At 35.0% G+C, this 17547-nt stretch overlaps 1 protein-coding gene and 1 long non-coding RNA gene across 3 annotated transcripts; one reads left to right on the top strand and one right to left on the bottom strand.

The window, feature by feature from the left end:
* The first annotated feature begins 243 nt into the window (after nt 1-243).
* Nucleotides 244-9041, top strand: LOC110700013. 2 transcript variants are annotated; one of them, XM_021877496.1, is made up of 6 exons: nt 244-542; nt 752-809; nt 3764-4294; nt 5600-6835; nt 6912-6982; nt 8267-9041. In XM_021877496.1, the coding sequence occupies exons 2-6, from the start codon at nt 753-755 to the stop codon at nt 8562-8564; spliced, it is 2193 nt and encodes a 730-aa protein (XP_021733188.1). In that variant the 5' UTR covers nt 244-542; nt 752; the 3' UTR covers nt 8565-9041. The 2 variants fall into 2 exon arrangements, with proteins under 2 accessions (XP_021733188.1, XP_021733189.1); XM_021877497.1 differs by having other exon boundaries at nt 245-542; nt 6927-6982.
* A 6094-nt stretch (nt 9042-15135) lies between these two features.
* On the bottom strand, nt 15136-16399 carry LOC110700094. Its single transcript, XR_002507124.1, has 3 exons — nt 15779-16399; nt 15441-15511; nt 15136-15267 (listed from the first exon to the last, which is right to left on the bottom strand). It is a non-coding gene; the product is annotated as an uncharacterized LOC110700094 (long non-coding RNA).
* Nucleotides 16400-17547: the final 1148 nt, after the last annotated feature.

Raw genomic sequence — 17547 nt, 5'->3', positions numbered from 1 at the left:
AAAATTAATAAAAAATACCTTCTCGCCGGAAAACCGCTGTCCACCCGCCGCCTGTGCCGCCACTTCCTTGCCGGGCCGCCTCGACATCGCTCGGAAAGTTTTTTAGAGAGAGAAAGTGGAAGTAGAGAATTGAGAGAAGAAATTGTGTTTTTTACTTTGAGGGCAAAAGTGACAATTCACTCTAATTTTGTGGGCTTTATGTGGAGATTCGCGGGCGATGTTTAGCAATTGAGCATCTTTAATGGCGCCATTTAAAGCATTGACTCTCCCAAAAAAAAAAAGCAAGTACAGTTCGAAAAACTTGACCCTTGGCTTCATCTTCTCCATACCGCACTCTCTGTCCTTCAGCACACTTCAAACCTTAAAATTGATCAAAAAGCTTCAATCTTTTGAAGATTTTAGGCATAGTTGGTGAAGAATTTTACTTTGGCGCTTCAGATTGAACCAGAATCGCAAGGTCGCGTCGGTGGCTGGAAGTATTTGTTGATTGTGACTAAAATTCCAACCAACTCAGGAAGCGGGGTAAACGGAGCTTTTACAAGGTGAAATGCTGTTAATCGATCTTCATTTCGAGTTGTGATTATGTGGTTTTTTTTTTTTTTTTTTGCGAAATTGAGTTAGGGTTAGGGTTTTTTCAGAAAGTGTGTATTTGCATGTGATGGTGGGTATATTTCGCGAAATTGCTATAGTGTTAGTTTTGCTTTGCTGTGATTTAATGCGAATTGTTGTATGTGTTGATCTTGTTTCGTAGGATGAGTAAAGATTGTCCATTGATGCGGCTTCTCCCCTCCATTGTTGCGGCATTTGAGGTAATAATTTTTCTTTCCTTAATTATTGAATATTAATTTCACATTCTAGTGTTAATCGTTGATTTGATTGTCAGTGTAGTCAATTTAGGGTTCATTTTTGGTGGATTATTGATTAATAATTACTCGAAGAATTTAATGAGATTATTTGAGCCTTGTTTGATGATTGATCCAAATTTCGTTGCTAAAGTGTTGTTGTAGGGTTTGGTTAAGGTATAGCCCTTTTATGTTAGGATAAAACCATAAAAATAGCCCTGGTGAAGAAACCCATTTCCCCGAGACCCCAAACACTCTTGTTTCCTTTGTTGAGTTTGAGGAGGACGAGTTTAATTGGCATTGGTACTTAGATTAAGTATATATTTCTGCACATGCTGAGTTCCAAGAGTTGTGTTGATTCAAGGTGAAGGTGTTTTGATTTTCGTAATTTGTGTTGGTATGGCACATCCTAAAAGTGATTTAATTGAAGCTAAATAGATGTATTGCAAAACAAAAGTATATCGTTTATTTAAGTCACCTGCGCTATTCATATTTGATTGCTGTAATGTCCATCCTCTCTTTAGTACAATTGCCACTAAAGTTATTGTATTCGTCTTAACCTTTAGAACAAAATTGTATTATTGTCTTTCAATATTCCAAATTTTTTATACTAGATATGAAATTGATCTATTATAATTAGGTGAAGGTTCTTTGACTCTGAACAGATGCTATTGAAAGCTTGATGTCCTGATTCAAACAGCTGAAATGAATATGCCTGGGAAGTCAAGGGACTTGTGTTGAACTTGAAATATTCTACAGCGTCATAGTTGAGATAGAATGTTTTTTGGGGGTGGAAATAGGAGGTCTTGTGTAATTTTGTGGTTGAGAACTAGAATAAGTATAAAAAGAGAGGGCTATTGACTATTGTTAGGGATGAGATTGTAATTGAACGTAGGAAATAATGTAGCTTGAGGTGCTTGTTAGTTGTTATGCAAATCTATTTTCTCTTATGAATAAAACAAACAAATGATAACTGGAAGGTTGGATGGAGAAAAGAGGTGACGACCCACTAGGACTAATCTATCCACAATCACATTCCAAGTGGCAATCAAACGAGGGTGTGAATGTGAGATGCCAGAGAAATGATATGCCGGACTAAGGCTACGGCTGATATCATTTCCTCTTGGTTTAGTTCCATTAGTCACAGAATGGATAGATAAGCAAATCACTAGCATCCATAACATTTTAGATGATTGTAAGGAGGCTTTTGCTAAAAGAACATCTTTGTGTAGTATTTCCTTTTCAATTTAATTGGAAACCTATTGATATGATAAGCTGACGTTAAGAGACAATTCCCTAAAAATTAAACAACATGAAACTGAAAAGGAAGGGCTCTACAACTCTTCATGTTTTTCCTAGCCTTTTAGGAGATTGTTTATGCTTTTCGTGTAACTACTCCATTCTGTAGGCTTCATCTCATGTACAGTCCTCTTTTGAGCAAAAATTTTGCACCTTCTCACGCGATTCTAGGGGGTGTTATAACTCTAGCCAAAAATCAATCCTCAACTTTTTGCAGAAAGCATTTTCTATAAGATTACACAAATGATTACTTTAGGCTTTATCTCATGTACAGTCCTCTTTTGAGCTAAAATTTTGCACCTTCGTCACGCGATTCTAGGGGGTTGTCTAACTCTAGCCAAAAACCAATTCTCAACTTTTTGCAGAAAGCATTTTCTATAAGATTACACAAATGATTACATTAGGCTTTATCTCATGTACAGTCCTCTTTTGAGCTAAAATTTTGCACCTTCATCAAGCGATTCTAGGGGGTTGTCTAACTCTAGCCAAAAACCAATTCTCAACTTTTTGAATAAAACCTTTTGCAGAAAGCATTTTGTATAATACACAAATGATTACATGTTAACCTTACTAAATCTGTGATTGGGAGGAATCTGTTAGAATCTATAATATAATTTAGCATGATTTGATTTTCAAACAAACAATTGAACGATCTCGATGCATGTGTGTAATGTATTACTCCTTTATGGAAAAGGTAATTTGTATTTTTTAGCTTTTGGTTTAACTTACCAAGAAAAATTTAAGGGGAAACCTGTAGTCCTCGTCAATAATCTCTTCTTTTATTCACAGATCACTATGAGAAATTCAGAGTTGCATGTTACTTGTAGAGTAGCTGTTAGGCTAGTCACACAACATTCAAGCTACCAACCTCTGTTTATATGTATATTTTTAAGTGTTACACTTGCCTTAGTCTGCTAATTTTTTTTTAAAAGTGTTACACTTCCAATTTTGATACACTAATACTTCCTCCGTTTCATAATGTTAGTCCAATTTAGAATCTTTTGACTATTAAAAATTAGAGGGAATCTTCTAAATTTTTCTTTATTATAAGAAAAACATAGTCATACGCAATCTAGTTTTATAATTTTTGCTAGTGTGAGCAGGGTTTGAAAACGCCTATGAGGCGCAAGGCAATCAGGGAGGTGCACTTCAATCAAAAGTTTTAAATGCCCATATAGTGCGCCTATTCCCTCTCTCTCTAGTGCGCCTTGAGCTTTTTTATACATTGAGTGTGAGATTAAAGATATTTGCAGTTAAAGATTTGCATCGATAATGGGACTAACATTAAGAAGCGGAGAGAGTACCATTTAATATTTTATCTCTCTCAGTACATGGTCCCCACTTTTTTTAATTTAATTTATTCTCTCCTTTCACATCCATACTTTACATTTTCTTATACCTCAAGGAACCCCACTCTTATTACTTGTCACAAAAAATTCCATTAAACCTTAGGTGAAGCATGCAAGATGTCCCAACCTAAGGTGTACTTGATGTTTCCTTCATCTTACCCAATTTTTTTAGGAACTTTTAAATAAAGCAGGGAGTAATAGCTTTTATTTCACTAATATTTACATAATTTTGCTTAAATCATCACTCTTAACATTGTGTACATTGTACTTCAGGGGCTAAAGAGTTTGAAGCCTATCCTGAAACTTCTGTATTATTTGATATGTTCATCTTCAAGTTATGAAGTTTGTCAAGACACTTGTAACAACAGTGCTGCTGAAAATGGTCTCAATCTCAAACCTGAAGATGTGATTACTCTCTCCAGTATCTTGTTTAAAGAACTTCATAAAAGGCTACTATCTAGCTCAGATTATGCATCCATGGATCAAGATGTTGGATTGGATGTAACGAAGTGTAATGGGAATGATTCAAGGGAAGAATTGCTTTTGCTTCTAAGATGCTGTGTTCTCTTGGTGAGGTTGCATCCATATGATCAAATGCTTACAGAGCAATTTAAGGCTGCTGTTGCTTTACTGCACAGATTGTCTGATCAAGGGATATTGACTGCAAAAACAAGAGGATCTATCGGGTTTAGTAAACTGAATACTTCTCAGAGTGCTTATGGTAACTGCACAAAATCTTACTCTCCTGATCTCAAATCCAAATCATCTAATTTGTACATGCGTTTTTTACTACAAATGTTGGAGGTAAATATACAAAACTCTATGATATTCACAAAGCTGTATGAATTGCTAGCTAAGAAGTGGGTTTGTGAAATATGAGTATTTATAATTGATGTTGATTTAGGTGTTTAAGATAGCCAATACTTTTTGATTTTCAATATCTTGTGTTGTCATTCATCGCTTGCAATTTCAGGTTGTCTAAAATACAGAGTACTTTCTTTTGATAAAAGTTTATTTGCTGCTCTTACCACCATTAATAATCCTTCTAGTTATCACTCCTTACTCTTCTTTCTATCTGTCATGTTCATTACTTTTATGCATATTGGTGGATTTCATTAATATTAGTTTAAATTGCACTGATAATGTAAATTAACAATATATATTGTATGGATAGTATACTATAAAGTGGCAATTAATATTGCATTGGTGGTTTTTGAATACAAATTGAAAAATTAGACTAAAATGCCTTACAAAATATTACAAAAGAGATTGATTAGAAGGGACAATTTCTCGGGCAGGAATTTGAAAAAGCTTTTTTATTTTTTATTTTTTTTATTTTTGTAAATACTATGGTCTGTAGACTGTCCTTGTTTGCTGAATTTATTAGATTGCAATTTATGGCTTTTGACATCATAAATTCTACCAATGAGGCTTTCTCTACGAGTCCTAAGCCTTTATAAAGGAAGAGGGTTGCCGTAGGCTTTTGTCAGCCAGCCTAAAAGTCTTCATCAAATCTCATGATCATGAACCTTAAATAGGGGTTGAGAGCACCTTAGCATATTTGAGTTGATTTGACAAATTTGAAGTGCTTGATAAGGTGCATTGTACTAACTCAGTCTTCTGATTTTTAAACAGTTAATCATACCATAATTGTATTATCATAAGAACAATCTTCGTGTTATTCCTTATTTAGTTCCAACTTGGAGAACTTTGCCTTTCTGTAAAAAAATTAAATCATGCTTAACATTATGTTTCCATTCCTAAATTTCAAGCTGTCAACCCATACATTCTATTACTATGAAGTATGAATGAATCTGGATATTCCAGATTTTTTGTACAACAATCTATTTTCTGGTTTATGTGCATGCTTATGTTTTATGGAATAATATAAGTGTTCATCTAATTTCATGCACTTTATTTATCATGTAACATTGCTGGTTGGCCCAAGTTATTCTGTCAGAAACTATAATTTATATAATATGTATGCCCTTCCAGTTTAAGTATACCTCATCATCAACTTGTTGTCCTTGATACTGCCACCCACTTCCCTATCTTACGGTAATGGGTGTTTGCAGCTTCACAGAATCTAAGATGGAGTTCTCTTTTCAGGTTTATTTGGATGAGATTTTTGCAGACAGACCATTCCGAGAGTGTATTGCAATCTCAGACTCTATATCTTCCACCTGCCAAAATTTGGCTGTGTGGTCTTCTACAAATATTGAGAGTGTTCTTGAAATTAGTGCTGCTCATTTTCTTTTGTCATTTTCTGTAGAAGACGTCCTTCAAACTTTTATTGAAAGTCTAATTTGGACAGAAAAACCTTCTCTTTTTTCTCCTGAAGTGAGCTTGGCTGTGGCATCCTCATTAATTAATCACCCTGTCATGATGTCTGCTCCATTACCTCTCCTTTCACATCTAATATCTTTAGTGTCCGAAGTTATTGGCATATGGGTCAGTCCAGAGAAGGTGGTGCCCGAGTTTAGATGTGTGAATATATATCTATCTACGTTTAATGATTCAGTCAATTTGTACTGTGAACACATGTCTAAGTTGATGACTGGAATTAGCCCAGGGAGGATCGTCCAACGACATTTTGAGTCTCATTTCCACTCAGTGATCTATGATAAAATTAACTTCATGCTCGTTGATTTGGATAATGCATGGAGAGAGCGAAGCACCATGATGTTTAACATGACAATATCTAGCGTGGCAATTGATGCTATATCTTACATAGAGACAAATATCTATATTGTTGATAAAACTTACAGAGATAATTTGCTCTCCTTTCTTTGCTCATTGATAGCAAGACTTATTTCAGTTGAAGTCAATGAAGTTTTATTGCAAAAGTTCAAGGAAATGGCTATGCAAGATTTTTGCCTGCTTGCTTCAATATTAAAATTGATGAGTTGCTCTTTGTTGCAAGCTACTCACTGCTGTAATGAGAATTTGAGTTGTTTAATATCATTATTAAAGAGAAAAGATGTAATTCCATGTCACAGCTCTCAAGCTGATCTGATGAGTTCCTTTGCACAGTACAATCTCCATTTACCAGTTCGAGTACAACAGTTCATAATTAATGCTTTGAAACCATATGTATCAGAAGACGAAGAATATGAGTTGTTTATGCATTTTTCTAGCCTTTTATCATTAAGCATAGTGAGTGGATTGCACATATTGGTGTGTGGATGCTTATTTTTTATGCTGGTTCTCCTGAATGCTTTAGCTCTGAGATCATCATCAATTAAATCAGGAACAGAGTCACCTGCATGTGTGTTTTCACAGACCACTGTCATTAGCCCTGTTGAAATTACTCCTAAAACTGGTTTTTCTGATATATCTCGAAAGGTAAATGCATGTTGTTTCTATTAATTGTATTGCTAATATGTGTTTGTATGTATTTTGATCTCCTGAATAATGACAGCTTTGTGTACCACAGAAATCCAGCCTCAGAGTTGCATCAAACTTTCGAAGAGAAAGACGGAAATTGTACAGGTATATGATCTATAACTTTGTGCCTATTTGAAAAGCTAAACATTTCACTGTTCTGTAATACTTGTGTATAATTTTCCGTAATGATTATGGTTTTACCTTTTGGCTATGAACTAGTTCTTTGCCTGAGCGATGCTCGGATATTCACAGGAAGAAAAAATTATATTTATTTATTATTATAAGTTTGTATTTGTTTATAGATTGTGTATATTTTTAATATTTTATTTATTTAAATTTGTTGTTATTGCTCTATTATTTAGGATATATATATATATATATTTGAAATAAGGTTGTATATTTTTTTTTCATCAATTATCTTTTTATTTTCTAAGGAAAATAATAAAATAAAAAAAAAGTTTTTGGCGGGAATTTTTTTAATATAAACGTGACACGTGTAATTCTAGAATATTCCTGGTGATTACTTTAGTATATAGTATTGATGTTTGATGAGTTTTTTTGTTTTAAATCATATTTGTTCATAAACCTAATTTAGTCGGCAAAAGCCTATATTAACTAAAGTAGTCAGGTCCAGGAATCTCTATTGGGGTGACATTATTGATATAGGGATTAGGGAGTATGTGGGGAAATTTTTTTCATAATCACAAAGTTGTCAACTCCATGGACCATGGATGTCTTTTAACCATAAAATTAAAAGGCTATATGCCTATATGACCTTGAAAGGCGTTCTCTGCTTGCACCCTCCTTAAGCTAGATATATAACAGTTTCGGTTGTTTCTCTGTAATTAATCCCTTACACCACTCAATGGTAAAATGATCTCTACAATTAGCAGTTCTGAGCTCAAAGACCAAGTTGCAAACCTTAGCTCAATGTTTGGTGACTTGTCTTTGAATTAGATACTTAAAAGCTTGTGCAAAATAATGTTTTTCTTTCTTACGCTGCTTTCATAAGATTAGAAAGATTATCGTATTCCTTCTACCCTCTTCTTCCTTGCTTGCTTTAGAGTTAGAGGGATGTTGATATTTTCTGCATTTCTGTTGTGATTACTATCACCTGTAAATCAAGAAGCAAGTGTAAAATACAGAAGTAAAAGCAATAGATAGGATTGGCTATGTCCAAAGCCACAATTGTAAGTTTATACACCATTTTCTAATAATGGGAGGAGAAGTGAACATGTAGATGGTACATAGGATTTTAAAAGAGCACATCAATGTCTTGTATCTTTGCTCTCTTTTTTATCCCGTTATTTGTAATTTAGTAATTCATTTCACACTGTTAATATTGATTTAATACCTTCTCAGATTTGTTATTTATCTTTCTCTTGTCAGGGACTATAGAGCATCTGAATTTTCAGGCTTGTCAGATGAAGAAACTTGCAATGGGGAAAATTTCCTTAAGTGTTTGACAAAGAATCGTAAAGATATTGCTGATTTATCTGATTTTATCGAGTGCAAGCCATGGAGAGACTACAATGCTCGTCTCTTCTCAAAATCTAGAATACAGTTCAGGAGATTGCAAGAATCTGCAAGGCGTTTGCGGCTGAAGAAGATGCAAGTTCATAATTCTGTGAAACGTGGAGGCAAAAGGAAGTGTAAAGGAAAGTCGGTAAAAGTACAAAGTATTTAAAAGTGAACGTGTATAGGTCAAACTTCTCTTTTGGAAATATACCAGTTGACTCCAGAGCATAAAGGTCAAAGTTATGTCCCTGTGTCTACCTCAACATCATTATCACCAATTCACCATTGAGAATATTAGGATCGGCATGCTAATCTAGTGGCGAAGCGACGTAGATAAACAACACTTCGTCAAACTACATTTGTATTCCTAACTAAATCCTAGACAAATCTTTTGACAAGTTCAAAATCAATTGACAGGGACTATATTAGATGATCTAAGATCAAGTGATCAAGTATCTAGGTTGAAGCTGCTTCTGACTAGTGAGGATAATCAATGATTTGTCATACAACTTACTCTTGACTGAACATATTAGGAAGATCTTTCCTTCATGTTGAGAGGTAGCTAAGCTTAGAGCTAAGTTTTCAGGCTTAGATATGACACAAGTTTAGAGATTTTGGACCCCTACATTCACAAAATGTGATAAAATTAAGGTTATGGGCACCTTTTTTTTTTTTAGACATCAGATGGGCACCTTTTCTGTTGATAATAATATTAGTTCTGTCAGTCTCAAACTGATATTGTAGTCTTTCAAAGTCCACTAATTACTAAGCTTGATCGAATTTTGACCAGTGGACTAAGTATTCATCATTAAATTTCCTACTCAGGTCAAACTGTAAAATTAAGGTGTCTATTGTACAAATTTTTTCTTTGTTGAAGATTGAGTTTCATTTTGTATTCCGTAACTAGATTTTGGGGAACAGAGGGACTAAATTTGATGTATGATTTTTGAAAGTTAATTCTTTGTCCCAAAATCGCCCCAAATCTTGTTAAAATATCTCGGATGTTTGCATAAGAAGAATGATCAATTTTAAAGAAAAACATGTCATCATCCGCAAAAAATAGATGTGAGATTTTAGGAGCTCTTCTTGCAATTTTAATACCACTAAAACGTTTAATATTTTCGCCTAAAATAGTATTCTTGACGAAACATCCATACCGAAAAGGAATAAATATGGGGATTGAGGATCACCTTGGCGAAGGCCGCATTGTGGCTTAAAGCTTTCAGTTGTTTTTTCGTTAATAATGGCCTTGAAGGTGACGGTTGAGACACACTGAGAAATCCACTAAATCCAACGTGAGGAGAAGCCATAAGATTTAAGGATTTCAAATAAAAAAAATCCAATCTACACGATCATAAGCTTTCGACATATCAACCTTAACAACTGCAAGATAGTAGAATACTTTTTCATATTAATGAAATGAATAAGCTCCTGCAATAAGTACACATTGTCTTCCATATATCGACCTGGAAAAAAGCATGTTGATGATATGAAATTAAGCACAACAAAGCTAGTTTCATGCGTTTCACCGTACACTTTGCAATACACTTGTAAATCCTGTTACAAAGGCTGATCGGCCGGAATTGCATAACCATTTATGGGGAATCGACCTTTGGTAGAAGAGCCAAAAGTGCAGCATTTAGCTTAGTCAACAGAAAACCAGTGTCAAAGAAATGTTGCACACTTTTAATCACCGTATCACATACGGACTCCCACTGAATTTTAAAAAAATCCTCTATAAAGCCATCCGGCCCGAAGACTTTGATGAGTGAATATCAAACATTGCTTCTTTGATTTCATTCGGAGTAAAGGGTTTTTCTAACTGATCCGAGATATGCTATGGGAGATTAGTGATATGTCCATTTTATATAATAATTTACCCTCGTCCCTTGGTCATAATTAGTAGTGTTTTTGGCTCTTTCGAGTTTCTTTTATTACTAATTTGTGTTTTCTAGTGTTTTCGTAGTCTTTGTTGAGTTTTATAGGAAATTACGCCTTTGGAGCATTTTCTCGGGTTTTTTCATGGAGCGACTACGAGAATTAGAAGAGCACGACCATCTTTGAAGCCCAAGGCCGGTTAGAGTCATCGAGCCGGTTATTAAGGGCTCGGTAATCGTGATTCCGAGGTATTTGGACCGAGTATTCAAGATCCGAAGAGAAAATCCGGATTGGGTCGAGAAATCAAGCCCAATCGAAGTCCGAGCCTCAAAGTGAAGCAAGGGCCTGGTCAGGCAAGGATTAGCACGATCGGGCGCGGCATGCTTGGTGCTGTGCGTGGCTTATAGCGCGCCCGATCGTGCGTGCGTCTAGCACGATCGGGCGATGCTGCTGAGAAGGAGCACAAGGAAAAAGGCGGGCCCGATCGGGCGGCCCTTCGCCCGATCGGGCGCGTGTTTTTATGTGACCTGATTAGTTAGTTTTAATTTTCGTTTTAGGAAACGTTTAAGTACGAGATTTGTACGTAATTTTGGGATTACCTTCTTTCTTAGACTTTCTCTCTCTACTTAGAATATTTTCTCTCTCTTAAATTCTCTCTCAACTTTTGTTCTTAATTACTTCCATTATCCAGTTTTCTTTTGGTAACAATTTCTTCTCTTTTAATCTCAGCTATTTTACTTACTTCTTTGATTATGCTTTGTTTTATTTATTTGATTAGTTTAGCTATGATTATGTGTGAGTAGTTTCATTCTAGGGTTTATGGGTGTGGGGAATAGATTTCAAGCGTTAACCCCTAGCTTGAACCCCACTGTGATCATACACTAAAGTACGGTGGCGTCCAAAAGGGAAGAAGATAGAGCAAAAGAGTCGCCAACAAGTTTTAGGAACTTGTAAACCGTCACAGGGTGAAGATTATACCCCTTAACGATCCAAGAGATCGTCAACTCCATAAGGTCTAGAACCAAATAAGGGTTCGGGGATGAAGGTACAAATCCAACCTAAAAGAGATTGAACCTGCCCTAATAATAGGCCTCTACTTTATTCTGATCGTATTCATGTGCACTTTTTAATTAACATGCAATCAATAAGATTAACCCTAAACCTGTTTAATCTATGTTGGTTGAATATAATGCACAAACAAATCTATTATTGGTGATCACTTGAATTATAATCAAATTAACCCTGAACAAGATTATTAATTATCTTATATAAGCGTGATTACAAATACAAATTCCCTTTAAACATGCATAAAAGGTGTGATCAAGCAATAACAATAAATATCATCAAGCAACATAATAATAAAATAATAATAAATATAATCATGATCATAAAATTATAACAATGAAATAATCATCATAATAACAATCATATTAACCATAATAATAATCATGTTAATCATAATAATAATAATTATAAAATTATAATCATAATCAAAACAATTATAAAAATAATCATAAATTATGTTAAAGCATAATAAAAATAGCAAGATCCTAGGCATAATACTAACAAGATTAATAACAAACCCTAGCATGTCACTAAGCAATAAAAATCAAATCTTTAGCCCTAACATGATACTAACATGAATAAACATTAGGAAGAACATAGGAGACATCGTAACAATCATATATGATATTAAAATTACCCTAGACATGATACTAGGAATATCATAATAACAATGCAAACATGATCTCTACATCATAACATCAATTAAAACCATTAAAGCAATTACTTTGATGCCTCGTACCTCTTTCTAATAACAAAATACACACGTTAGTAAGTTCAAGGAAAATAATAATTAAAACAATTTAATTAAATAATTGAAATAGAGATTTGGGACCAAACCCTCAGAAATTAAACCTTTCACGTCTAGGGCGAAGGCAACTTCGAATATGGCTAGGTGTTTCTATATCTTGAATGCGGAATTTTGTATGTGAAAGATTAGTTTAGAAAAAGGAAAGAGAAGGATGATTGAAATAATCAAGAAAACTTGATGAGAATTGGTGAATGATTAAGAGAGAATTAGAGAATTAATGATTGCGAATGAAAACTGATTGTAGGTGAAAATTAATTAAAACTGATTGTTGATGAGAATTCGTGAATGAAAATGGAGTTTTTAATACGTTATTTATAGAGAAATCAGCCAAAAAGATAAAATATCAAAACAGAGCACTTGGCGCACGTAAAACAGAGCTGGCGCCAGCACCAGCTAATTGGCGCAAGGCGCCAATGGCTAGCACCAGGCTCCAATGGCTGGCGCCAGGCGCTAGGCCTGGTTCCAGGCGCCAATGCCTGGAGTCAGGCGCCAGGCCTGTTTTTGACGCGTTTTCGAAAATCAGATAACTTTGCTGTACTGGAGGATAAAATCGTATCTTTTCCTCGAAAATGCTTTTTGATTTTAATTAAAACTTTGAAAAGTCAACAAAAGTCAATTTATCAATGCTAATTGAATTAGGAATGAAAAGAACCTTTTAGAAGAATCTAGAAGACTAAAACCATTCATAATTGCATTAGGAATGATAAATCATATTAGGCCCTCCTCAAGATCATTGGGCCGCATATAAGGCTCAAACCGGGCCCAGTTTAGTAAATTGGCCATAACTTCCTCAATATTCATTGGAATTGGGCTTATAATATATCGTTAGAAAGATCTTGTCAAACCCCATCCAACTACACTACTATTGGACCCATATCATGGACCAACCAAACTGGATTGGCTGTTTTCTTAAAATAAGTTTTTAAAAACAGAGAGAAGAGAAAAGAAATTAAAACTTATCCGCAACACTAGACTTTCCACACTTTCGCTTCATTCGATTATGATTCGACGTGAAAGGTACTCATCACTGGGTTTGGTTTTGGGGAGACACAAATGGGTGTCTACAATGGGGATCCATAATTAATATGAAGGGATAATTTGTTATTATTGATTGTTGGTATTACATGATAATTTCTTATTGAATTGTTTTAATTCTTTTCAATTAGATTATGAATCGAGCAGATGTAATTTGATTGTGAATGTTTAGCAATATTGAATTGATGAATCGAGCAGATGTTAATTTAATATTAAAGGCTATTTTCAATAGGAACTTAGATCTAGTAAATTGCGAGAGCCTGTTAGATCTATGTTGATTAACAAATTGCGAGAGCCTGTTAATCATGTTATTCGTGCAACGCTAGTTATCAATTACTTCATTTTATCCCGGAATATTAATTATTGGTGAACCTGTGACCCTAGGCTTTCTTATTATTGTTTCTTTTCTCCCTAAACTTATTCTTCGTAGTATAGAATTTATTCCCAAAAATATTGGTTACTTAGATAATTTAGATTATAATAAATAATTAGGAGTAAAAAGACTTGTTTCCCTGTGGAGTTCGACCCTACTTCCCTATCTACATTAGTTAGAGGATTTAGGTTTTACTTTTGATTAGGGGATACGACTTTACCCTGTCAAAATTTGGCGCCGTTGCCAGGTAAACGATTTTATTTCTGTTTTCTGATTTTTTTTTTTGTAGTCTAGATTATCCCTTTTTGTCTCAGAGAACGTTAGTTCTTTGAGGCAATTCTCATATTTGTCTTTTAGTTCTTTGTTTATGCCCAGGTGTTCCAGATCAAGTTACATCCCATTCGACCCTGAGATCGAGCGCTCTTTTCATAGGCAAAGGAAACTCTATAGACAAATTCTGGCGGGTTCTGAGGAGAACAACAGTCGAAGAGATCCTCCCTCTGATTCTAGTGACACAAATATTCCTTCAGATTCAAAATCAGAGATGACGGCCCAGAAGAAACTCAGTGACTACTTGCAACCGAAGCTCACAGATTTCCCGCACCTTACTCCCACTCCGGCTCTAAATGGAGTTCAATTTGAGATCAAGCCCCAATTTATCACTATGATAGAGAGGAATCAATTCAGTGGAGCTAAGGGTGAAGATCCTAATCTTCACATCGCAGATTTCTGCCAATATTGTAACACCATTAGACAAGCCGGGGTCACGCAAGACCAAATCAGGGAGATTCTTTTTCCTTTTTCATTATGTGGCAAAGCTAAATTATGGTTTAATAGTTTGAATAGAACTGCACTTGGTATTACTGGCTGGGAAACTCTTGCCTTGAATTTCTACAATAAATACTATCCTGTAGAGAGAACAACGGTACTAAGGAGTGCTATTCAGAACTTCGCTCAAGAGGCCGACAAATATATGAGGCTTGGGAGAGGTTCAAGGATCTACAGAGAGAGTGCCCCCACCACAATCTAGCACAATGACAATTAATCCAAGCATTCTATAATGGACTAGAAAATTCTTCTAGATCAGTGCTAGATTCGACAGCTAGTGGGAGGTTCATGAATTTAAATGTGGACGATGCATCACTACTACAAAAATAGGCAAAGAGACCCGTTCAAATATGCCTTTGAGACCGCACTTGGACGGGTCTCTATCTCAGGGGTCTGTTTGATTAAGAGACCGCGTCAAAGAAGGGGTCTGTTTTTAAGAAAGAAGAGATCCAATATTTGAGAAATGGGGTCTGTTATATTAATAATTTTTAGTATTAATTTATAGGGGAAGAGACCCGTCCTTAAAGAAATGAGGTCTTCCTGCCATATATATAAAAGATCCCATATCAAAGAAATAGGGTCTCTTTGATAACTATTTTAATTAAAAAAAAATTTGGCGGTTTATTATTTTGTTTTGAAATTTAAAATTTTATACTCTATTAAATTTGACAAAAAAAATGTAAATAAGCCAAATCAACAAAAGAATTATACTGAATGAAATTAATCATCAAAAAAATTTTATTAACTGAATGAAATTGTTACAAGTTACATTTATAAACTAATTTGAAATCTAAAAGTACGAACTAATGTTATAACAGGAGGAATGTAAAATGCCGATTTGCGGTCCTCAAAGTTCGAAAAAACCAACGATATCAACAATGTCATCTGCAAGTTCAATTGACAATTTATAACAAACAAAATTTAATAAAGATTAATCTTAATATCATCCATTAAAACAATAAGACAATAAAGTAACAAAATGAATTAGTAACACATCTGACATCTCTAAGCCACTCTACTCAAAGAAATCTAACTTATCAATGCTAAGCGTAGCTAACCTCAATAATTCCCAACAAGCTATGGAAAACACCTTAATTTTGCAACAACATACCAATAAAGTATTTCAAATCTGCAATTCATAAAAGTTCAAACATGTAATAATAAGTAATTAAAGTAAAACTTATGAATTTCAACAACAAATTAACCCACAGTAAACTTCGTAATTCTTAAGAAATTAAAAAAAAAGCCAATCTTCTTATTCTACATTATACATGAATTTTAAGAACTAAAATAAAAATAAAATCAACCCATTAATTCTTAATCACAAATTAAAGCAAATTGATATCAAATTAATCAAGCAAAATTGAAGTAGGAAAATTAAAATTGTGACACATACCTTTATCAAATTTAGATTTCAGTAACGATTTCTAGTCTTCTTGTTGTTCAATCGACCACCGCTATCGACCCGCCTTCACTTATACAAACGTTACCATCACTAACCACCGATCATCGCCAAATAATTCTGCACCGGTATCAACTCGCTAAATTATTTTAGTGCGACTTGGAGAGGAAGGAGGGGATAGAGAGTGAGAGTGTAAGACAGATTAGAGGAGGCGGAAATGACGAGGAAAGGTAGAGGAAAAATCCAGGGAAAGAGGAATGAATACTTGCCTATTAGAGCTAGGCGGATTGGCGGAAATGACGAGGAAGGTGACTAATAAAGTTTTAAAAAATCAAGGCCAGTCAAGTGTAATAACGGTTCTGTTATCTTTTTCTTTCTAATTTTGTTACCCAAGTATTGGGCCTACTACATATTAGAGATCCGCTGGCTTTGACAACGGATCTCTTAATTTTTTTAATTTTTTTTTGTCTCCATAGTGGTAGGACCTAGTACACATTACAGACCTGTCATCTATAATATTAGATCTCTTACATAAAACAGACCTGTTGATTGATATGACGGGTCTTTTATTTGGGGTCCTTTATCCAAATTTTGTAGTAGTGGCAGGACAGGTTATCGAAGACATGGCAATACACAATTCCCAATATGGGAATCCGAGAGGGTTTGCAAATAAAGGAAAACATAATGTCGATTCCGTATCCTTTTTACAAGCTCAATTAACGTCTATTTGTCAAAAATTAGATAATCTTACTGTTTCTCCTAACTCTGTAGCTAATGTTTCTGCTATTGCTAACAATGAAGCTTTTTGTGAAAATTGTGGAATTGTAGGTCATTGGGAGCAAGATTATAGGAGCTCTATGGAACAAGTTAATGCCTTTCAAACCTATAGGTTGAATAACCCCTATTCCAATTCCTACAATGCTGGTTATTAAAATCATCCATATCTTTCATACCGGAGCACCAATGTACAAAATCCTCCACCTCCACAGCAATCACAACAGCAAACCCCACCACAACAAAAATATTATCATCCTAATTCCGGCCAGAAAAGCCAAGCATCACCCTCATTATCTTCCGACCCTGCCATGATAGAAATTAGAGCAATGCTTACCAATATGCAAAAGCATATAGAGAGTAGGGATGCGCAAATTGATTCTATCCTAGCCCATAATAAAATCATGGACAATCAAATTGCACAACTTTCATCTACCCTACAATCCCGTCAGCAAGGAGCTCTACCATCACAACCTATCCATCCTACAGATCATGCTAATGCAATCACTCTAAGGAGTGGTTCACATTATGATGGACCTCCTATGCCAAAGGAAGATAGACCAGTTCCTGATCTAGATTCCTCTATACCCAACGCTAATCCTGTAGGGCTACAAAAAAAATCCTAACTCTACTAATGTTTCTGTGCAGGGTAAATCGCAGGTGTTTCGGGGTTTTTTTCCCTCGGGAGAGTTACAACACTGAAACTAGATTCAACTGAGGACGCCTGTACCTGCAAAGAAAACGGACCTCTGGATGGTTGGGGGTCCGCCTCCGAAGATTAAGTCAGCAAACGTTCGGAGATAAAACGTGCGGAAGTAAAGTTATCTGCTTGGATTCCAAGCTCAGGTAAAGTGAGATAAGTGACGTATTGTCTCGTATTGCGTGTCAAAAATTCTCTCCTTGTCATAAATGACATAATGTCCCTATTTATAGGGTCCTTCTGAAAAGTGTGCCTTCCTAGGATCTGGTGACCTAGTAATTAGGTCACG

The sequence above is a fragment of the Chenopodium quinoa genome, unplaced genomic scaffold, assembly GCF_001683475.1.
Source record: "Chenopodium quinoa cultivar QQ74 unplaced genomic scaffold, ASM168347v1, whole genome shotgun sequence".
In the NCBI taxonomy this organism is placed as follows: domain Eukaryota; kingdom Viridiplantae; phylum Streptophyta; class Magnoliopsida; order Caryophyllales; family Amaranthaceae; genus Chenopodium; species Chenopodium quinoa.
Note: the sequence above shows the minus strand (reverse complement) of the source record. Positions and strands in the feature narration are given on the sequence as shown.

Excerpts from the sequence above, each read along its gene's own strand:
- LOC110700013 (XM_021877496.1), top strand. The coding sequence starts at position 753 with ATGAGTAAAGATTGTCCATTGATGCGGCTTCTCCCCTCCATTGTTGCG. Across the intron at positions 810-3,763 it reads CCATTGTTGCGGCATTTGAG|GGGCTAAAGAGTTTGAAGCC; the intron begins GTAATAATTTTT and ends ATTGTACTTCAG. Across the intron at positions 6,836-6,911 it reads TTTCTGATATATCTCGAAAG|CTTTGTGTACCACAGAAATC; the intron begins GTAAATGCATGT and ends GAATAATGACAG.